This window comes from Tamandua tetradactyla, chromosome 3 (genome assembly GCF_023851605.1).
Source record: "Tamandua tetradactyla isolate mTamTet1 chromosome 3, mTamTet1.pri, whole genome shotgun sequence".
Classification (NCBI taxonomy): domain Eukaryota; kingdom Metazoa; phylum Chordata; class Mammalia; order Pilosa; family Myrmecophagidae; genus Tamandua; species Tamandua tetradactyla.
In genome coordinates, this window is record NC_135329.1 from 159054417 (window position 1) to 159078337 (window position 23921).

The window sequence follows — 23921 nt, forward strand, 5'->3', positions numbered from 1 at the left end:
CACAAACGGACATTTGCACACCAATGTTTATAGCAGCGTTATTTACAATTGCAAAGAGATGGAAACAGCCAAAATCTCCATCAACAGAAGAATGGCTAAACAAACTGTGGTATATACATATGATGGAATATTATGCAGCTTTAAGACAGGATAAACTTATGATGCATGTAATAACATGGATGGACCTAGAGAACATTATGCTGAGTGAGTCCAGCCAAAAACTAAAGGACAAAATCTCTTATTTTAATATTTTTACTTATATTTCTTTATTTTTCCAGATAAACAATTATATGATACAGAATTTTTTTTCACGCTTTCCCAATGTTTGTACTCATTTTACAATCTTGTCACATTACAATGACTAGAACTTCCAATGTTAAGGGTATTTGCCAGAATGCTTATTAAGTTCTGGGTCTTACTTTTAATAATTTTAATAATTTTGTTGTTTTGTCATTTAGGATAACATGTGCTGCTATTTTTGATAATACACTTTGCTGTCTTTAGTTTATTCTCCTATTTTGTTTGAAGTTTTAATTACAAATGCTTATGATGTTTTACCTAAAGCTTTTTGTAGCACCTGAAAATGTCATATAAACGTTTTCTCCTTTAATTATAATGATTATTTGATGGATTCCAATAGTATCGTGGTTGAACAGCACTCATAAGTGATCTATCCTTTTTCTTTTCCCTTAAGAGAGTTTGGGGGAGAATTGGTGTATTTTTTCCCATAAAGGTTGTATAGAATTTACTGGTAATGTTATCTGGGTTTTTCCTTTCTGATGCATCCACTTAAGGAAGTATTTTTCCCTCTAATTTAAAAGTTTTGATAGCTTGTATTTTCATTCTCATTTAGATAAAAAAAAAACCCACCTAATTCCTATTCTGATTTCTCTTATGATCTGTGTTTTATTTAGAAGTGTATTTTTTTTTAACGCTTCATGAATTTGCATTTCATCCTTGCTCAGGAGCCATCCTAATCTTCTCTGTATCATTCCAATTTTTAGTATATCTGCTGCCGAAGCGAGCACTAGAAATGTATTTTAAAATTTCTAAATATATGGTAGTTTTCTTGGATTTTTTTCTTATCGATATCTAGGCTGATTTCACTTTTGTCATTAAAGCATAACTGCATTTTATGAAGTCTTTTGAGGTTTGCTTTCTGGGCCACCATAAAGTCAGACTAGTCTCACAGTGTTTGTCTTTAAATGAAGCATTTAATGTACTGACATTTTAATTTTAATTTAGTGATGTACAGCTTACATACAGAAAAGCACACCAATCATAAGTGATTAGCTTGATAAATTATCAAAATGAACGCACCAGTGTAACCACTATCCAAAACAGGAAATTGAACATGAGTACTGTCTCGGAAATCCCCTAAATTCCCCCTCCCCCTTCAGTTAGTACCCTCTTCATTTTATACAAGAGTGACTACTATCCTAACTTCTAATCTAATATAGATGAGCTTTAGCTGTTTTGAAACTTCTTAAGGGCCTATTCCATTCTTTTGCACAATTTTATCAGAATGCCTATCTCAGTATAGATTTATATGATTCTTTAAACAATCCAGATAAAAGTGCTTTGTCCATTGTATATATGGCAAATGTCTTCTTCAATTCTATGGCTTACCTTTCAACTCTATTTAATGGTATCTTTTAAGAAATAGAAGTTCTTCATTTTAATATAGCTTAATATCTCAAATGTTGTATCCCATTTAAGAAATCTTTGCCTATTTGAGTTATAAAGATAGTGTTCTGTGAAGAAGCTTTGTTGTCCTAGATTTAATATTTACATTTACAATCCATCTATAATTAATATTTGTGAATGGTCTGAGGTTAGGTCATTATTTAATGTAAATTTCAATTTTGTTGTATTTAGAGCTACCATCATGCTATTTGTCTCATAACCCACCCCATTTTCCTGCTTTCTATTAGATTGAATAGGTTCACTATTTCCTGTTATTTCCTCTATTGTCTCACTAGATAATGTACTTTGTTTTCTTTTGTCAGAAGTTTGTCTAGGATTAACATATATAACTTATCACACTCTATCTCCAAATAATTTTATGTAACTTCACATATAAAATAAGAAACTTACAATAATATACTTCTACTTCAGCCATCCAGAACTTTGCTTTAGTGTCATATGTTTTATTTCTGCATGTTCTAAACCCAACAATATGTTGTTGCAATTTTGCTTTAAATAGTCAAACATCTTTTAAGCACATTTTAAAATGGTTTTAAAGAGAGTTTGATATTTCTTTTACTCTTGATTTCTTGGTTTAGAACTAAGGCTCTCATCTCCTGCCTGAAGAACTTCTTTTAGCATTCCTTGTAGCGAAGATTTGTTGGTGACTTATTTTCTTAATCTTATTTGGTCTAAAAATATCTTCATTTACTTCCATTTGTAGTTTAATATCTCTGGACATAGAATTCTAGATTAGCAGTTTTTGTGGCGGTTTTTTGTTTTGATTTTTGTCTTTTGTTTTTTCTCTCAGCATTTTAAGGAGGCCATCCCGTTGTCTTCTAGTTGCATTATTTTTTTTTAATGATAGGACAGGTCTTAAGTGATTATTTTCTTTGTTCCTTTATATATAATGTGTCTTTTTTCCTCAGGCAGCTTCTCAAATTTTCTCCTTATACTCTTTTATTATATATTTGATTATAATTTGATTCAGCATGGATTTAATTTTGTTTATCTAGCTTTGGGCTCATTAAATATTTGGATCTCTATGTCTAGATATCTCACCAAATTTGGGAAACTCTGTACCATTATTTCTTTGAATGTTTTTCTGTCTCCTTTTCCTTTTCTGGGACTACAATTCGACATATACTTTCATTTGATACTTTCACGTAGAACTTTGAGCCTCTTTCCTTTATTTTTTCATCCTTTTTTTATGTCTCTGCTTCAGTTTGGATAGTTCTTGTTTTATGCCCTTGAAGTCATTTTATTTGCCTGTACCATCTAATCTGTTATTACTTACACCAATGAATTTTTCCTTTCAAATAGTATATATTTTTTTACAAGTTCTGTTTGGTTTTTTGCATCTTTCATTTTTCTCTTCATTATTCATATTTCTCTTTAAATCCATGAACATAGTTGTAATAACTATGATTCACTAAATAACTAAGATTCACTAAATTTTGCCTGCTAATTTTCTTTTGACATACGTCTGGATCATCATGATCATTTAGAGGTTTGTGTTTTAAGCTTTGTTGTGGGATGTATAATATAGATTTTACTCTAGAGCTCTTTCATCCTTACCTCTAAAGTGTGACTTCTCAGAGGTCTCTACTGAATGAGTTAGATATTTAACAAGGTTACTCCTCTCTAACTAGTCAAAGAAGAAATATCTCCCACCCTTGAGAATTGTTCACATTACACCCTCCGCAGTAATATTTCACCTAAGTATACTAGTATACCAGTACACTAGCAGATGCAACTTAATACAGAGCCAGACTCAAGGAAAACCTTTCTTAGATGCCTGGATCTCTTAACATAGTACCACATTTCTTTGGTACTATGCCCCATAATTTCTAGCAGCCTTACCTTCCATGAACTCTAATTTTTAACTCCTGAAATTAGTGAAACCATCATTCTGTACCATTGCCTGGAAGGAGTATTCCTATAAAAAGCCATGGTAATGATAGGCTTTGCGTCATTTGCATCCCTTTTCTTAGGGAGAACACTGTTGCAATGCCTATTGCATGTATCTGAAAAGAGCTGTTTGATATATTTTTTCTAGTTTTCTAGTTGTGTATGTTCCGAGAGCTAGCCTGATTGCAGTTATTCTGCCATGATTGGCAGCCTTCAAGCAGAATGTTAAATACTGAAAGAGGGAAATACTATGTATTATTCTTTTAATACATGCCTAGGTTTAGTTTGATATTACATCATTTAAATGATTTTGTCTATAAGAGGTATTGATCTGTTAGTTTTCTTGTTCGACTCTTGTTTTCTTGTGTCACTCTCAGGTTTTGATCTTAAAGTTATACTAGTTTTATGAAATGAACAACTTTTCATTTTTTATGCCCTGAATAATCAGTATTACATTTTAACTTTTTATTCATTAAAGATGAGGTAAAATTCAACTGTTAATCCTTCAGGTCCTATTAGCTTTCTCAACATCTTTAGTAACAGTTCTACTTTTTTTCATGGTTTGTCACTCTTGAGTTAATTTTTTAGTTTATACTTTCTAGGAAGTCCTAAATTAGACATATTTATCTATACTTGTGTACAGTCCTCTTATAACAATTCCAATCTCTCCTATATTTTTGGTTGTATCCTAACCCTGACTAATCTTTACTATTTTCTCCCTTTTCCTTAATCATATTCCTAATCAGTTTATTGGTTTTATTGGCATTTTCAAAAATTCACTTGTTAAAATGTACTTTTAAATGAATTTTCCCCTTAATTTTAGGGCCTCCCTTTGCAGTCCTTTTGATCTATTTTGTTATTCTATTAACATTTCTTAAAATGAGTGAGTTACTACAAATATTTCACAAGTTTGGATTCTTTAGCACACTCACAGCCTTTTTTTTGTTTGTTTTAGCATGGGCAGGCTCTCACATAGCCTTTTGTTTAAATGCAAAGGATATAGTACAGCAAAAGAGAGTACAGGCAAGCATTGGGGGTCTAAGAAATATCTGGTTGCAAGCTCCTGAGAACCCTTATTTGCACTTGGCTTACATCACCAAGGTATGTGCAATAAATCGTGGCTTCCAGAGAACTCAAGGTAGATTGCTACTGGGGTGTTTACTCACTAAACCAAGTTCTGTACCTAGTTATTCCAGGTGAAAACCAGACGTAAACTAACCTGATCCTGGAGGTCTCCAGGGGAGATTGGAGTTTTAAATTTCAGATCATAAATTTCACTGCCTTTATATTTTGGGCAAAAGGCAAAACAAGGCATTTTGCATCCACAGAGATAAGGATAGGGCATTCCCAGCCCAGGTGTTAACTTTATCCTCCAAAATTGTGCTTTTCTTTTTTTCATTCTATTATAATTACAGCCTTTATGCTATACATTTTCTTATGAGTGTAGCTTAAAACCATAGGTTTTGATGTAAGTTATTCTCCTTTTCATTGGTTTATATGTAGATTTTATTTTCCTTCTTTAATTCTTGCATTCCAACATCTATCTGAGTGCATATTCCTAATTTCCAAGAAATTAATAATGTTGGTGATTTTTATTTTAAAATTCTTTGATTTGATAGAAAATACAGCCAAATGGCCAAATATGTTTTGATATTTTAAAATGTCCAGCTGATATACCAGAAAAATCTTGTTCTCTATTTGTGGATGTAAGATTCTAGATCATGGGTTTGTCAGCCATTGATGTCTGTTGCAACTACTCAACTCTTCTGGATTGTAACTGGAAGTCAATGATAGACAATACATAATGAATAGATGTGCTCTGACTCTTCCATCAATTTTGTTTCTGAGAATGTTAGGTATTGTCCTTGGTCCCCATGATTGCTGAGTTCCCCTTATGTGAGTTTCTAATTTTCTCTATTTGGTCTAATTTTCTCTGTTTTGTATAACCTCAGTAATTGATCAGTTCAGTCTCTTAGATACTAGCAGAAAACCAGCAAGTGAAAGAAGCCACAATCATTTCTTCTCTGCACAGTTAGCAGTTAATAGACCTGCAAATATCAAGCCTTCTGCTGAGGAATAGGGAAACTGTCTCTGTTCCTAGCTCAGATATACAAAGTTGGCAGTTTTACACTTCCCAATGTCAAAACATAGTACAAAACTAAGTAATAAGAACAGTGTGATATTGGCATAAAGACAGGCAGATAGACTAATAGATTAGAACTTAAAGTTCAGAAATGAACCCACATATGTATGGCCAACTGATTTTTGACAAGGGAGCCAAGTACATTCAATGGGAAAAGAATGGTCTCTTCATCAAAGAGTGCTGACAAATTGTCCACATCCAAAAGAGAATGAAATTGGATCTTTCTCATGCCATATAAAAAAATTAACTCTAAATAGATCAAGGGCTTAAACAAAAGAGCTAAAACCATAGCACTCTTAGAAGAAAACATAGTACAAACTCTTTATAAGTTTGGATTGGCAGGGATTTCTTAAATATGATACTAAAAGAAGAAACAAAAGAAATTTTAGATAAAGGAGGTTTCATCAAAATTTAAAACATTTGCACAACAGATGTTATCAAGAAAATGAAAAGACAATATACCAAATGTGAGAAAATAATTGCTAATCATATATCTGCTAAGGATTTAAAAGTGTAATATCAATAATATATAAAGAACTGCTACTACTCAACAACAAAAAGACACATAACCCAGTTAAAAAATAGACAAAGGTCTTCAATAGACATTTCTCCAAGTGGTCAATAAATACATGAAAACATAATGTAATTGGTCATCAGTGAAAAGCATGTCAAAACCATAGTGAGATTCCATTCATACCCATCAGGATAGCTAATATTAATAAAAATTCTTTAAAAAGCAAGTGTTGGCAAGGATGCAGAAAAACTTGGAATGATTGTATATTATGGATGGGATTGTACAAGTAGCCACTGTGAAAATCAGTTTTGTGGCTCCTTACAAAGTTGAACATTGAATTACTGTGTTACACAGCATTCTCTTATTTTTAATTTTTCTATATTCATACATGTTTAGGTGTGTCTCCTATAAACATCATATACCTGGATTTTAATTTACTTTTATTCAATCTTAGAGTCTGACTTAATTAGATACTTACATTTGCCTTTATGACAATTACCAATTTTTAGAAGTTCTGTGATGCCTTATTTCATTCTTTCTATTTGTTCTGCATTTTAATGTTTATTCCCATTTTTCTCTTTCCTGCACTCTTTTAGAATAAGTTTAATTTTAATTCATTTTTCTCTCTACTCTTTTGGAAATTATGCAATATATATATTATATTGAATTTATATTATAAAGAATATATATATTCTTTTTTATAATCACCCTGGAGTTTTAACATATATCTTTAACTGAAGTCAAAATTGGTTTTGTTTATATCTAATTACTCCCTGGTATCACACATTTATTGCTGTCTAATAATTTGGTTTTGATTTTTTTATCAACCAAATTACTTTTCTATTTTTGTTTTATGCAGTCAATATCTATTTCTATTTATCCATTCTTTATCAAATCGATTTCTTTGCTCACCAGTCCCTGCATTTCATAGTTTTGGGGATCATTTTCATTTTTCCTAAAGTGTAAAGTAAACTCTCTTAGACATTTTTTGTAAAATTGTCATTTATCCTTTTTCTTGAATGTAAGTATGGCTGTATATACAAGTTCTGAGGCACAGTTATCCTGCATATCACACTGTTGTGGATTGTCTTCATTCTTCCTAAAGTACAGAGCAAACTCTCTCAGATTTTATTTGATAAAATTGTCTTTTACTCTCTTGATTGAATGTTGGTATGTCTGAACATATAAGTTCTGAAGGACAGTTTTTTTTTTCATAGCACTTTAATGATATTTTTCTAGTCTGTTATTTCTGTGTAAGTGGCTCTCCCTCCTATTCCTTCCTACATTTCCCCCAGGCTACTTTTAAAGATCACTCTTTTAGTTTTATTTAGTTTCATTATTATGAGCAGTTCTAGACAAGTTTCAGCCAAATTTCATTCCTTTATTTCCTGTCACATTTTCTCTATTCATTTCTACCAAACTACAATTAGATATAGCATTAGACTTTTTAAATATTTCCATGTGCTTTAAGAATTTCTGTATTTTCTGTTTCTCTCTGCTGCGTTCTGGTTAATTTCTTCACACCTGTCTTTGAGTTCACTAATTATTTCTTCAATTACATCTAATTTAATATTTCACTTTCCTTGCATTCATTGCATTTTAAATTTCATTGATTATAGTATACTGTGCCATAAGTGATACATTTCTGAATAGTTATTTTTCAAATTTGACTAGAATTTTTGATAGTTCCTTGTTCCATTTCTTTGTTTTCAAATCCCTTCTTCATCAAATCATATACACTTATTTTTTTGAAGGTTTGCAGAAATAAATTCTATTTGTCATGGTCAAAGTTGGCTAAGGCTCAAGAGTTTTATGCATAAGTTTTTTTTAGCATTTTTGGGAAATATATACAAAACAACAATAAATTTCAAAGCACATTTTAACAAATAGTATGGAACAGATTTCAAAATTTGGTATGGGTTAAAGTTCCAGAATTTCAGGTTTTTCCTTCTAGCTGCTCCAAGACACTGCAGACTAAAAGAAAAGCCAATATAATGATTCAGTAGCCATACTCATTTGTTAAACTCTATCTTCTCTGTTATAACTCCTCCTTCTCCTTTGATACTCCTCCTAATCTTTTGGAGTATTTGGGCTATGCCCATTCTAAATTTTTCATGTTGAAAATGGTTAGCAACAATATGAGATATGGGGATGGAACTAGTTGATGTTCTTGGAGAGACTGTCTCCTCTGAAGGTCTTCCTTAGTAACCGTCTGAAGAATATAAGTTTCTGGAAAGTAAACTTAGTGTGTGAAACTTTTGAAGACTTTCAAATTAGAGCACTTAGAATTCTTTCAGATTTACAGAAATGGTGTTGGTTGGGGTTTGGCAAACTGTGGCAATTAGCAATATCTAGCTCGCATAAGAATAGCCTCCAGAATAGACTCTCAAATCTATTTGAACTCTCTGAGCCACTGATAACCTTATTTTGATTCATTTTCCTCCTTTAAGTCAGGAAAGTGTTGTCAATCCCATGGTGCCAGGGCCAGGCTCATCCCTGGGAGTCATGTCCATGTTGTCAGGGAGACTTTCACCCCTGTATGTCATGTCCCATGTAGAGAGAAGGGTAATGATTTTCCTTGGAGAGTTGTGCTTAGAGAGAGAGACCATATCTGATCAACAAAAGAGGTTTTCTAGAAGTAACACTTAAGCATAATTATAGGTAGGTTTAGCTTCTTTACTACAGAAATAAAAGCACCCTTATTTTATATTCTATTTCTGAAAATTCAAATGTCTGACATCTGAGGTCAAATTCCAGTGGATAATTTTTCTGGTAACAGACATGTGACATGGTTCTTCAGATTTGTTGGAGGGGCAGGGAGATATATTGTTATTTGTGAGCTGGTTTTTAAAAGAAATGTGTCTTTTAGAACTCCATAATTTGTGTGGTTAGGCTGTATTCTTCTACAGAGTATTTTCATTTGCTTTTGACAGGTATTTGGGAGAGTTAAAAAAGAGGTCTATTTTAAATTAATTTCTCCTAATCCAAATTTTTATAGACCATACTACTTAGGTGGATTTGATCTTTCAAAATCATATAAGAGTGGGTGCACAGGTGGCTCAGTGGTAGAATGCTCGCCTTTCATGTGGGAGACTCAGATTCGATTCCTGAACCATGCACCCCTACCCCGCCCCCCAAAATCAAGAAGATAAGAGAAATTCTGAAATGTGCTCCTGCTTGAAAGCTTAGTTGTACATTTAAGGGAATGTCCCTAATATTTTAAACAGAATTCTAAACAGAAAAGTTTTAGGGTATTTACACCAGTTTATTACTGAATACCACAGGGGAGTACTTTTTTATTGTTTGACTTTTTTAAAATTAATATTCTCTTTACACTTAATTTCTCAGTCCTATACACTCTTTATTTCAGCTTTCCCATCTCTAAAATCAGACACACATAAAACATCCCTACAAGCAAAAACAGACTCAAGAAAGTATAGAGGATAAGTTAGAGTTTTTAATTACATATCATTGGTACCTATTAGTTACTCGTTTATTCGGAGAAACAAAAGTTACCAAGTAAACTTGACTTTGAACTCATTCCACTTATTAAACTAAATGTAATCAGAGAAGTCTGTTTGTCTTTCATTCATTTATGTATTTGCATAATTAAGATACACCAATCTAGTATAACATAGAGATGTTCTGCATAAAGAGCTATGATGTCATCTTTACCAAAAGTAATTAATAATCTCCAGTTATGGTCTCTTGTTAGATTACATGCAAAGAAAGTTAGAGAGTATTTGATTGGGAAAAGTTTAATGGCAGACATATCAATGATCAAACTTTGAGGAAACACATGAATTAAATAAAGTATTCAACATTAACTATTATTGAGTATTCACAATGTATTCATTAAATATTGAGAATATAATGGTGCATTCATATTTTATTGGATAGGCAGAAAAATAAACATAATTAAAATACAATATAGTGAGTTTTATGAAAGCAGCCATAGAATGCTTTGGGAGTACAGGGAAAAGATATTTATTTAGGCAGATTTCAAGAAAGGCTTTCTAAAAAAGGTAACACAAGATGATTGAGACCAAAAATATGAGAAGTTAAAGAGAGAACAAGGATATTCCAGACAAACAGCAAATACATGGATCCAGATATTTAAATATATAACAATATATTTAAGGAAGTGCAAATTATACTGCATCTCTGGAGCATAAAATTCATATGGAAGACTGACCAGAGATGACAGGAGAGGTAGGCAAAAGATGTTATATTATTTTGTAATTCGTACCTTGCTCAAGAATTTGTGCTTCACTGTAGCAATGAAAGAGTTTTAAACAGGGAAGTAACAGAAGAGAATAAAGATCTTGGAAAAGATGTTAATTAATTACTATTTTACAAGTACCTGGGAAAGAATGTAAATTAATTATAATTTTATTTTTCTGATAAATAGGATCTCAAGTTCGCAGTACAGCCCAGGGTATTTTCTCTTCTCATGTTGGCTCAAATACGTAAGTATCTAAACAAATTAATGTATCATTTAAAATTAATATTTTAATAATTACACAGGGATGCTGTTGGACAGCAATTTATTACATGGGGTCTTCCATTATTATATTTGGATTAGGTGAAACTTCTGTCTTTTGCAAACTCTCAGCACTAAGCTTAAATTGTAAAGTAGACAAAGTTATTCACTCATGCTTTTCTACCTCTTTTTGTATTTCTTTATTCCTGCTATGGTTCTCTGCTCTTTCTGTATACAGGGTCTTCATTGCCACTTTCCTATAATCCCAGCATGACCTCTCCTCAGCTAATTTCCTGAGATCTGGATTTACCTCTTTGATTTTACTCCCTGTGATGGTTTGACATGAAGTATGTACCCTAGAAAAGCCATGTTATAATCTTAATCCCATTTTATAAAAGCAGCCATTTCTTCTAATCCCTATTAAATATTGCATGTTTGAAACTGTAATTAGATCATCTCCCTGGAGATGTGATTTAACCAACAGTGGTTGTTAGACTGGATTAGGTAGAGGTGTGTCTCCACCCATTTGGGTGGGTCTTGATTAGTTTCTGAAGTCCTATAAAAGAGTAAACATTTTGGAGAATGAGCAGTTCAGAGAGAGCAGAGCAGTATGATGTAGCCACAAGAAGCAGAGTCCACCAGCTAGTGATCTTTGGAGATGAAAAAAGAAAATGCCTCCCGGGGAGCTTCATGAAACAGGAAGCCAGGAGAAGAAGCTAGTAAACGATGCTGTGTTTGCCATGTGCCCTTCCAGATGAGAGAGGAACCTGACCGTGTTCGCCATGTGCCTTTCCAGATGAGAAAGAAATTCTGACTGTGTTTGTCATGTGCCTTTTCACTTGAGAGAGAAACCCTGAACTTCATTGGCCTTCTTGAATCAAGGTATCTTTCTCTGGATGCCTTTGATTGGACATTTCCATAGACTTGTTTTAATTGGGACATTTTTTCGGTCTTAGAACTGTTAACTAGCAACTCATTAAATTCCCCTTTTTAAAAGCCATTCCATTTCTGGTATATTGCATTCCAGCAGCTAGCAAACTAGAACACTCCCCTTTCAAACATTTATCATTCCTTAGGCCTTTTGAAGTAATTGACTTCCTAAAGATGGTAAGGTAGTTTACTATACAGTATTAATGACTTAATCTACTACCCTCCTCCTAAAGAGTATTATTGATTCAAGGTAATCCAAAAGCATCAACTTCCAATGATTAAGCATTGCCTTTAGATAATGAGTAAGTTTTTATGATTGGGTTGAAACATATAAGGAGTAACAGTTTTAAGAGGGCAATAAGTCTGCCGCTCTGCAGATTGTGACCAGAAATGTGTAGTTTATTTCTTGGGTGACAGTCTGATGGCTTGGAGGAGGCTTATATATAGTCAAACTAGCACAGGGGATGAATAACTCCTCATGGCAGCATATGTGACAAATTGAAGGCAAGGAACTAAGAACTATTATAAGTCTCTAAATCCATTAGTAAATAATGGCTTGGACTAAGGCTTGGTTTTGGATTAAAGTATGCAAAGATCCAAAGATGTTAAATGGGAATTTCTCAAATGGTTATTGAGACCCTTTAATGTTTAAACATACTGCTATGTTTAAATTGAAATTTAACAGTTAAACATATTGCTATGTTAAATTGAAAACTTGCATATTTAGAACTATTTGGCAGACAGAACTAAGTAATTAATATTGTATTAATCTTCAGGTGGTTGTTGGTCACCCAGCTTCCCAATATAATGCCCAGTTCATTTGCATATTTCTTCATAATCAACTCCAACAAGATTTTGTGCTAGTTCATTTCAATTTCCATCCTGTATCTGATTGTTTTTTGAAAAATATTTCACAGTTCATAAAATTTACCTCTTTAAAGTGTACCATTCCTTGGTTTTTAGTATATTCACACTGTGCAGCATTAACCAATGTTTTGGTTTGCTAAAGCTGCCAGAATACAATATACCAGAAATGGGATGGCTTTTATAAAAGAAATGTATTACATTACAAGCTTACCATTCTAAGACCATAATAATGTCCAAACTAAGACATCCTGGGAAAGATACCTTGACTCAAGAAAGGCAGATAGGTGCAGAGCATCTCTGTCAGCTGGGAAGGCATATGGCTGATGTCTGATAGTCCTTTGGCTTCTGGTTTCAAACAGCTTCCCCACAGGCATTTTCCTTCTGTATCCCCATGCGTCTGGGTCTCGTGTGGGCTCTGAGTCAACTGTTCTCCAGTTTCCCTAATCTATATCTGAGGTTTCTCCTAAATGTTTCCCCTTTTGAAGGGTTGTAGTAAACTAATCAAGACTGTTCTCAAATAGGCAGAATCATTTCTCAATCTAATCAAAAGGTCACATCTGGGCAGTGCTACAGTGGCTCAGTGGCAGAATTCTCACTTGCCATGCTGGAGACCCAGGTTTGATTCCTGGAGCCTTCCCATGCAAGAAAAAAAAAAAAGGAAAGAAGTACACACCCACAATTGGGTGTGCCTCATCTCCATGGAATTAATTCTGTCAAGGTCTCCACCTCACAATATTGAATTAGGATTCAAAGAAATGTGGTTGCCCCCACAGGATTGGATCAGGAAAAGGAATGTGGCTTTTCTGAAGTACATAACAGCTTCAAACAAGCACAACCAAAGTTAATTTTTGACTGCTTTTATCTCCTCAAAAAGAAACCCTGAACTCTTTATCTATAGCCTTCTATTGCTTTATTCCACCCCTCAGATGCATACACACACTCTTAAGTGCAATTAATTTACTTTCTTTTTTATAGATTTGACTATTCTGGACAATCTCATATTAATGGAATCATATGTAGCCTTTTGTGTTTGACTTCTAAAACCTACTCTGCTTATAAAAGACTCCATAATAATCTGTATAAAGGCCCAACCTCATTCATTTGGATCATGCCTTAACTAAAATAACAACTTCAAGAGATCCTATTTACGTTGGGTTCACACCCACAGGAATGCAGATAAAGATTAAGATTGCGGTTATTTTCCAGGGTGCATAACTCAGTCTACTGTGTATGGTAACTGTATTAGTTAGGGTTCTCTAGAGAAACAGAATCAACAGGGAACACTTGCAAATATAAAATTTATAAAAGTGTCTCACGTGACTGCAGGAACTCAGAGTCCAAAATCCACAGGGCAGGCTGTGAAGCCGATGACTCCGATGGATGGTCTGGATGAACTCCATAGGAGAGGCTCACCAGCCAAAGCAGGAATGGAATCTGTCTCCTCTGAGTCCTCCTTAAAAGGCTTCCCATGATTAGATTTAGCATCACTAATTGTAGAAGACACTCCCCTTTGGCTGATTACAAATGGAATCAGCTGTGGATGCAGCTGACGTGCTTGTGACCTAATCCTATGAAATGTCCTCATTGCAACAGACAGGCCAGCGCTTGCCCAATCAGATAAACAGGTACCACAACTTGGACAAGTTGACACATGTCCCTAACCATGACAGTAACTTTGTTTAACTTTTAGGGGAAGCTTCCAAAGCAGCTGAAACCTTTTATATTTCCATCAGCAATGTATAAGGATCTCAGTTTTTCCAAGTCATTTTTAATACTTGTTACTCTGTTTTTTTTACTCTACCAATTCTAGTGGGTGTGCAATAGCATCTCGTGATTTTAATTTGTATTTGTCAATTGAAATGTTTGAGCCATCTACCATAATTAAGTTAATTACTGAATAGGTGGACTTATTCCTGCTGTTTTGCTGTTTTTTTTATATTATGCTATTTATATTCCTCCATTACTAATTTCTTTTATGTAACTGTATTTTTTCTAATATATCATTTTAATTTTGTCATTTCTTTTACTATATGCCTTTTTAGTTATTTACATTCCTGCTATTTTTTTATATTATGTTATTTATATTCCTCCATTACTAATTTCTTTTGTGTTATTGTATTTTTTTCTAATATATCATTAATTCTCTTGCCGTTTATTTTACTATATACTTTTTTAGTTATTTTCGTAGTCATTGACTCTGGGGATTACAATTAAGTTCTTAATTTATCACAACCTTATTTGCATTTCAGCCAACTTAATTTCAATAGTATTACAAAACAGTTCTTCTAGATCGTTCCATTATCTCTCCCCTCATATGTTCTTAAAATGTCATACAAATTGCATCCTCAGACACTTAATAAATGTCAGTATAGATTTATAATTATTGCTTTGTACAGTTATCTTATAAATCAATAAGAGTAAAAGGAATTCCAATCAAAGAAAGCATTTACACTCTTTTACCTTTTCCTGTGTAGTTAACTTTTCTTAGAGTGGATTTGAGTTATTTTCTATTCTTTCATTTTAACATGAAAGATTCCCTTTAATAGTTCTCTTAAGACAAGTTCTCTCATTTCAGAATATCTTAATTTCTTTTTTTTTTTGAAGGATAGTTTTGCCAGATATATAACTTTTTGTAGATATTTTTTTTTTCTTTAAGCAAATGAATAAATCATATGAATGAAAACATGCCATCCCACTGCCTTTTGGTCTTTTTTGGCTTCTGTTGAGAAATCAGTTGTTAATCTTATTGAGGATCCCTTTTATATGTGATCAGTTGTTTCTGTATTGCTCTTCTCAGGATTTTCTCTTTGTCTTTGTTTTTTGATAGTTTGATAGCTGTGTCTAGGTGCCTCACTAGGTTCCTCCTACTTGGAGTTTGTTGAGCTTCTTGGCTGTGCAGATTAATATTTTTCATCAAATTTGGGGTTTTTCCAGCTATTATTTTTCAAATATTCTTTCTGCCTTTTTCTCTTTCCCCTCCTTGTGAAACTCATTTTGCATATGTTAGTACCCTTTAAAGTGTCCCACAAGTCTCTTATACTATGCTCATTTTCTTCATTCTCTTTGTTTCTCAAGTAATCAGATTTGAGCTGTCTTCATGTCTGCTATTTCATGCTTCCACCTGCTCAGATCTGCTATTGGGTCCCTATAGAGAATTTTTTTTCAGTTTAGTTATTATATTTTTTTAGTCCAGAATTTCTATTTGGTTCTTTAAAAAAAAATTGTCTCTTTTTTGATGTTATCAATTTGGTGAGATAATCACTGTCATACTTCAGTTCTTTATACATGACTTCCTTTAGGTCTTAAGACATATTTTAAATAGCTGCTTTAAAGTCTTTGTTTAAGATGGGCCATCGTGGCTCAGCAGGCAGAGTTCTTGCCTGCCATGCTGGAGATCTGGGTTCGATTCCCAGTGCCTGCCCATTCAAATAAATAAATAAATAAATATTCTTTGTTTAGTAAATCCAACATCTGGGTTTCCTTGCAATTTCTGCTGATTTTTTTAATATGGGCCATACTTTCATGTTCCTTTACATGTTTCATAAGTTTTGCTTGCAAAAGTGAACTTTTTAAATAATGCAATGTAGAAACTCTGGAAATCAGATTCTTCCCACCAGAGGATTTTATGTCACTGTTGCTTATTGTATTACTTTGCTACTGCTGCCAGAAAGCAGTATACCAGAAATGGAATGGCTTTTAAAAAAGAGATTTAATAAGTGTGAGTTTGCATTCTAAGGAAGTGGAAATGTTCAAATTGAGGCACTAACAAGAGGTTACCTTCACTCCACAAAGACCGATGCCATCTAGAATCCCTCTGTCAATAGGGAAGTCCTGTGGCTGACATCTGCTGATCCTTGTTCGCAGTTCCATTGGTTCCAGCTTCTGATGCCAATAGTTTCCAGCTGCTGTGGAGCAAAACTCTGAGTTTCATCTCTTAGCTTAGCCTCTGCCAGGGCCAGAGATTATTCTTCAGATTCTGGCTATTTCTGTAGTCCTTGCTTAGCACCTGGGCTATTTTTGTCTAGATCTCCAAACATCTACATTGGCTCTGTCAGCTCTGAAGCAACTGTTCTCCAAGTGTCTCTTTTGGCTCTGAACTATCTCCAAAATTTGTCCTCTTTTAAAGGATTCCAGTAAACTAATCAGTACCTGCCTTGAATGGGTGGAGTCACATCCAATCTGATTAAAAGGTCACATTCACAATTGGGTAGTCACATCTCTGTGAAGATAATCTAATCAAAAGTGTCTACCCTACAATACTAAATAAATCAGGATTAAAAGAAACAGCTGCTCCCACAAGACCAGATCAGAAAAGGGCATGGCTTTTCTGGGGTACATAGTAGATTCAAACTGGCACATTCATTTAGCGATTTTTCTGAGCTAAATCTATAAAGTCCCTATTCTTTGTCCTGCATGACTACTAAGGTCTCTCCTCAGTTAGCTTAGTGGTCATTAATGAATGGTCAGAGATTTCCGTAAACACCTGGAACCATTAAGTTTCATTCTTTGCCAGTGGGCTCTTTGTACATGGTAGGTCATGCCATCTACACTCAGCCAGGCTGCTGGAAGTGTTTTCAGCTCTTTTTCTTAAACACGGTCTACATACTCATAAACCTTTGGTGAATTGCCAACATTCTGAAAAGAATGAGTCTGACAATTTTTCAGTTTACTAATTGCCTTCTTAGGGGAGTGAATTTAGGAGCTCCTTTCTCAGCTATTTTTAAAATTATCCTTTATCTTATTATTACAAATGCCTTATAATGATCTCCAATAGACTTTTCTCATTTATTTTCCTAGTGTTATTCTTAGGTCTTCTTGTTTTGCTCTGTGTAAAGTCTTTGAGGCAGAAAGCCTATTGGGAATAGGTATAAAGGGATATATAGGACTCATAGAGTTCCATCTGCTGCCTATGGCATAAGGTGGAAAGAACAGGTAAAATGTATCTGGGATAATTAGGTTGCAAAACATCTACAAGAAGGAAATTGTACCTAAGCTGACCTAAGAAACCAGATTGTGGAAAAAGACATGAGGCCAAATAATAAAGTTTACATTACTGAATCAGCTTTCATGCCAAGTTCCATATTGCAAAAATAATATTACTCTAAGAGTGGACCATTGCTACTCTGCCTGATTTCTGAGATGAAACCAATGAAATTTTCTTTCTCTGTCAAGAGGATAAAATTCTCAGTCTGGTTGTTTCTCAAAATTTAATTTTAGACTTTGGGCAAAAGTAAATTTAACAATTTAGAGTACAAACATAAGAAAGTGAAAAAAAGAGTGCCACTTCTCCTTTAAGACAACAAGCAAAGTGCCTCTATTGGCAAAAATATATGGAAAGAAATCGGAACTGCAGATGAGCCTTGTTTTACTAACTACATTTTTGTTATACTATCATTTTCATGATTGAATTGCTTTTGTATTTGTTACAATTTAGAAAGTGATGTTTTTTATTTCTTTGTGCAATGATAATTCTGATAAGAACACAGAATATTGTTATACAGTAAAGGGTTAATATTAATCTACTTCAGTATTGAATATATCCGGAAACCCATGATTTTACCACCCATAGTTACTGAATAATCACCCATATATTCACTTTCTATCATGGGATATGGAGGCGGGACTAGGGACTTTTTTTTTTTTGGCTTTTAAAAAAGGGAATTTATTAAGTTGCAAGTTTATGGTTCTAAGGCCATAAAAATGTCCAAATTAAGGCAAAACTATGAAAATGTCCAAATCTAAGACATTCAGGGAAAGATATCTTGGATCAAGAAGGCCAATGACGTTCAGGGTTTCTCTCTTAGCTGAAAGGGCACATAGTGAAGTCTGCTAGTTTTTTCTCCTGGCTTTTTGTTTCATGAAGCAACTCCAGGGTGTTTTCCTTCTTCATCTCCAGAGGTCTTGGCTGCATAGGCTCTGTACCCATTTCCAAAATGGGATTTTGAAGAAAATTATCATAAAACTCTGTTCAGATGCCTTGACACACCATCATGCCTTTTAGCAAACAGAAGAAACTAACCCACACCATCCCTCCAACCCTGTGCTTTTCCTGGGCAAATAAAAAAATAGGCATGACTAAGGCAGACCAGAAGTAGAATCATCTGACAGACTGCTATTTATATTTATATAATTCAGCTCTTTTGTGTAATAGAGCATGTCTCTATCTAGTGGCCAGTATCTAAGGAAGAGGTAAAATAGGGGGATTGAACAGTAGTAAGTTTATGCTTCATTTGAATTTCTATGGAAAATCTCCCAAACATAAGGAATTTTGGAAAAAGTTACATAAATGCTTGACCCTAAGTTATAATTAAAAGACTGTCCTTTTTTGACTTTACAGACAACAGAACCTCCTACACTTGCAAGAAAAAGTATGTATCATAAAAGCCACTGATAAAGCAATATATTAATGTATTTTCTAATGTGCCATAGTATGAAAAATATGTGAATCCTATAATGATGAATTGATATTTGTCAATCTCCCTCTTTGTCTTTCTTCTTCTTCAACTTTCACTTCCACTTACATCTTGGATTTTTCAGCCGTCCAAAGTTATTATTAAAAGATAATGATGGGCAATGGTGGCTCAGTTGCAGAGTCCTCACCTGCCATGCTGGAGACCCAGTTTCATTTCCTGGGTGCTTGCCCATGCAAAAAATAAAAAAACATGATGATTCAGGAGAACTGGTTTGATACCCTGTCTATTTACTTCCCCCCAAAAAACAATGTAAACAAACAAACAAACAAAAATTCAACAAAATAGTGCTGAAATAACAGGATATTCACATGGAAAAGTAATGTAATGTGATCCTACTATATAGCATGAAAAAAAAAGAAAAGATCGTGATGGCCGTTCAGGAAGGGGCTTCATGGGGATAATGAGGAACATTAAGGGGTCTAGCCATCAGAGAAATAGCGTCAAATACTGAAAACCCATTTTATCATGGAAAGCTATTTCATAACATGCCTTTGTAAACCTGGCTGGTAAACTCAGTAGCAAAAGAGCCAGGATGCCTGGATCTGTCTCTAGTAGTCTTCTTATGAAGGGAACTTGTCACCTGAAAAGGTCATATAGGAAGGAACCCAATCACCTAAAAATTGAGGCTTGGAACGTGCAAGGATAAGAGGGTGCATTTTATTAGCCTCAACTCTGTATCCTACACACACCTGTCAGGAAAGAGAAAGGAGTTGTGAGAAATACCCTAACACTCTTTCACCTGCTCAATTCATAAAATATGCAACAAAGACAAAGGTTTTGATTCAAGATAGTATTTCTCAGTTTAGTATAATGAAAATCAATTAAAAGAGGATCCTATCACCACATTTCACTACATATAATTTTAAGAATGTCCTTGTTTATATATCAAAGTTGGAAAATCCTCCTCACACTTAGCCTAAGAGTAATAATGTAGATCTCTTGTTTATCATCTCTGGTAATAAGATAAATAATATATTTTGAATACTTTTGTTATATATGCTAGGGTGGATTTAGAAAAATTACCTTCTTTGTTCAAATTTAGGATTTATTTTTTAAAGTGTTCTATTTAAGAAGCATTTGTGTTAAGACAAGTATTTTACAACATATAGTTGTCATCCCGAAGTCTGTTTTCAAACCAAGAGCTATTTTCTGTTAATAGGTAGGAAAAAAAAAGTATTAAGATATTTGGGGACTAAAGCAGAATAAAATGGACTTTCCCTGGTGCGGCCCTCAAACACTCTCACATAGGTTGGAAGAGATTATGCTGCCTTAGCAACTTAACTTTCTTTGAATGCTGGCCCTAAACCTGAACAATTCTGTGCTAACTTAGGCAGTATCTTGACTGCTGACAAATACATAACAGGAATCCCATTTTTACCCTGGTGCCTAAATATCAACCTTCCAAACTTTGCTGCTGCTTACTTGTGCTTGCAACCTTTTTGTCTTAAAGGCAATAACAATTTAAAAGACTACTGCTTTCTTATAGGCAAGATACTTTTTACAAGTACAAAATATGCATACAGTTAAGTAAGTAAAGGTATGTAGAATTCTACAGATGCATTCTGCTTTGATCCTTGGCCCCTTTTAATCTATAATAGGACCATTGGTCGCTAAGGAAATGATCACTCAAATCTGTTTCTTGGGTTTCTACTTTCAGCTCACCTGGGAACTGTTCCAGTTTCTATGCTCTTGTTGAGCCCTCCTGGCTCTCTGAGTTGTGCTTCTGCCTTAGCCCTTATTTGTATCTAAATTAACTTGTTCCTTTATTTCATTATTTATCCTTGGCCTCCCTATCTAAGACAGTTTGCACTAATAATCTTGTGTCTAATACAAAACCATTCAATCCCTAGAAAGCATTAGTTTTTATTGTTGCCTATCAGTTAATGCTGAATAATTAGTTCTACTCATTTCCACATATATGACCAGAGGATTACCCCTGCAGCAGGGAATGGGGTGAGAGGGTGGCTAGTTTTGTGCCCTCATATTCCAGCTAGACCGATGCCTATGAAGATATTCAAATATTTTGACTGTATCTATTTTGATAAATAGCTTGCTAGAAATTATCTTCTGTATTTAAAATAAAATTGAGGTTGATAAGCGCCAGATTTCTTTTTGCCGAAATGCTTGCAATATGGTAATGACTTTCTCATTTTTTGCTAAATAGTAACCAACCAGCAATAAATCCTAAAATAAAATAAAAAACTTCTGAGGGACTCTGAATCCAATAGAATATTATTTTAAAATATTTCACTACAGTGTTGAATAAATGAACTTGAAATTTATCTGAAATTCTAAATTTATTTACTATATTATCTTTATATATAGTAAATATATATATAGAAACCATGATGATATTCCACCTATGTGTTCTTTGATATGAAACATTAATTGTTAGACTCTGTTCCCAGAAGACAGTAAATTGTTACATGATTTTCTTTTCATTCCTGCTTGCCTCCTTACTAGGTAACTTCTGAAGAACTGAATAGTATAATTCAGAATATAATGACTTGGGTTGTGGCTACAGTGACCAGTATATTATACCCAGCTATCACAAAGTATGAAGAAAGGTTGCAAAATAATACATACCCAGTGTCTGATGACTCCATCTTTTCTTCAGATAGTTCAAGTTTCTGTAGCACATGCAGTGAAGAGTTTACATATGGAAGCTACACATCAGCAACAACTAAAACATTTCAGACAGAGCCCTGTACATTGGCAGTTGGTGTATCAGTAAGGCAACCAACCACGTCTTTAAAACCTCCTTCTGCCCATAAAGAAAGAACAGTTGTGGGAAAAACATATCACAGAAAAGTACAGTCTGTAACCTCTGATGTTAAATATAATAAAGCCAGAATGATACACACATACCCTACCCTCAGAAATTGTAAATCTGACAGTCAACTTTTAGCATCATTTGAAACAGGTACAAAAAAATCTAAGGATGCTGCCACTGAAACAGATGGCTTAGAGAATCCAGTGTCTTCTGATCAAAAAACAAAAGCCATCAATGAGGTGAAGAATTTAAAGAATGTTTTTGTTAACTTTAAGTGTCACTTAAAAGGGGAAACGGAAATGATTTTAGAAAGTATTTTTCAAGAAATAATGTCTGATTTAACCCAAGCCATTCCCTCTCTTTCTTCTGTTACTGCTGAAGTTTTTGTTGACCATGGGGAAGCAGAAAAAAGAGACTTGCTTTCTAATGCTGATATCTGCTCAGTAGCTGCTGAGATTGTGGAAAATATGCTTGAGAAGCTAGAGTCTGCAGTTGAGAAAAAATGTGTTAAGATGTTTTCACAAGAAGATCTATCTGTCCACAGTAAACCAGATATAACAGCTAGTAGAGAATATTTCATTCCATCAGATGGAGAAATTTTACGAGCTTCATCGCCTTATACTTTGGAACCAATGTGTGATATTGCAGAAGATATGGTGCATTCCATTTTAGAAAAGCTTATGACTCTGGCATCTTGTAAGCAAAATGAACTACCTCGTCTTGAAGACACAACTAAACTCTCTGGTCAGCAACAGATGACAGATCCAACACACGAGTTCCTTCAAAGAGCTGACAGAAATAAATCTAGTACTGAAACCGGAGATGGCAATTTAATTGCTAATGAAGAAATACAAAATTTAATGTCAAATGTTTTTTCCCAGTCCTCTCTGGTTGGTTACATAGAGGAAGCAATCAGTACCATACTAGGTTATGTACAAACTGAACTTAATAATGAGAGACTTATTGCATCTGAAGAAACAGTGGTACTCCTTCAGTTACTGGATGACATCTTCACTCATCTCCGCCCGGAGCCAGTAAAAGCAGCTGTTCAAAAGGGTAAATGCCCCAGACTTAGAAATCTTTCGGACACTGAAGAAAAGTACAGACTCACTGGTACTAGAGTATGTAATGAACCAAAATCCGGAAGGCCATTTCCACCTATTAATGTTCCTGGCATGGTCCTTTATTCTGAGGATGATAATGAAGAAATAGAAAAAATTGTGAAAAATGTGCTTGATTCATCTGTCAAAAATGAAAAAGCCAAATTACAAGGCCAGATTCCCAATCATCAGTTTACAAAGGGAAATGTTTGTTTCCAATACAAGAAAGATATTAAACCACCTACAGTGCCTGATTCTCAAAGCAAAGTTGCATTTCGTGATTGGGGATTAAAGACTGACCTCCCATCTTTTAATGATGAGGAACTCTTAAAGAAAAACCCCTGCATGAATAAAGATATTTTAATTTTCAGTCAAGATGAAAAGCAACAAATACAAAAGGCTTCAGAAAACATAGTTAAAAGTATTTTAACAGAAATGATCAAGGACAGAGCTTCTGTTCATCTGGGCCACTTAGACAGTAAAAATGTCAAGGAAGCATCAGTTTTTGCCTCAGGAAAACCTCAATGTCTGTCACATCAAGAATGGATGGACCAGATGTTCTCTGCATCAGAAATCAGTGCAGTGGCTCAAGAAATAACAGATGCTGTGTTAAATATACTTTATAAGGCTTCAAGCTGCATTCCCAATACCATCACAGGTTCCATTTCTACATCAGTACAAACTTCTCTCGGTAATTCTGACATTCCCCATATGGTCAAAGCACCACCAAATAAAAAGCCATTAAAAATATGGTTTGACAGCGAAAAGAAAGTGAAATATTTATCTTCACTCAATAAAGATCCTGCAGAGCCATCCTTATTACAAGATGGAGAAAGTGGACCTAACCTTATAGATGACATTAGTGATAAGATCATTAATACAATTTTTAAAAAACTTAAGTTATTTGTTTGCCCAAAATTGCAAATGACTTTCAAACCTGTACTAGCCAAGCAATCTGCATTACGATGTCAGCTTAGTGCTTACACGAGCAAAGTTGTAAATATTGTTTTGCATGCTATCCAGAATGAATTGGAACTCAGT

General features: G+C 34.1%; 1 protein-coding gene and 1 non-coding gene across 2 annotated transcripts in view; one reads left to right on the forward strand and one right to left on the reverse strand.

Annotated features, from left to right (window-relative positions):
• The window catches only part of FSIP2 (fibrous sheath interacting protein 2), a 95237-nt gene that overhangs the window by 34143 nt on the left and 37173 nt on the right, over positions 1 to 23921 (forward strand). Inside the window, 3 exon segments of the mRNA XM_077154378.1 lie at positions 10666 to 10723; positions 18872 to 18902; positions 21471 to 23921. Coding sequence (XP_077010493.1) covers positions 10666 to 10723; positions 18872 to 18902; positions 21471 to 23921 — 2540 coding nt within the window.
• On the reverse strand, positions 921 to 1028 carry LOC143678507 (U6 spliceosomal RNA). The gene has a single exon (XR_013173308.1). It is a non-coding gene; the product is annotated as a U6 spliceosomal RNA (small nuclear RNA).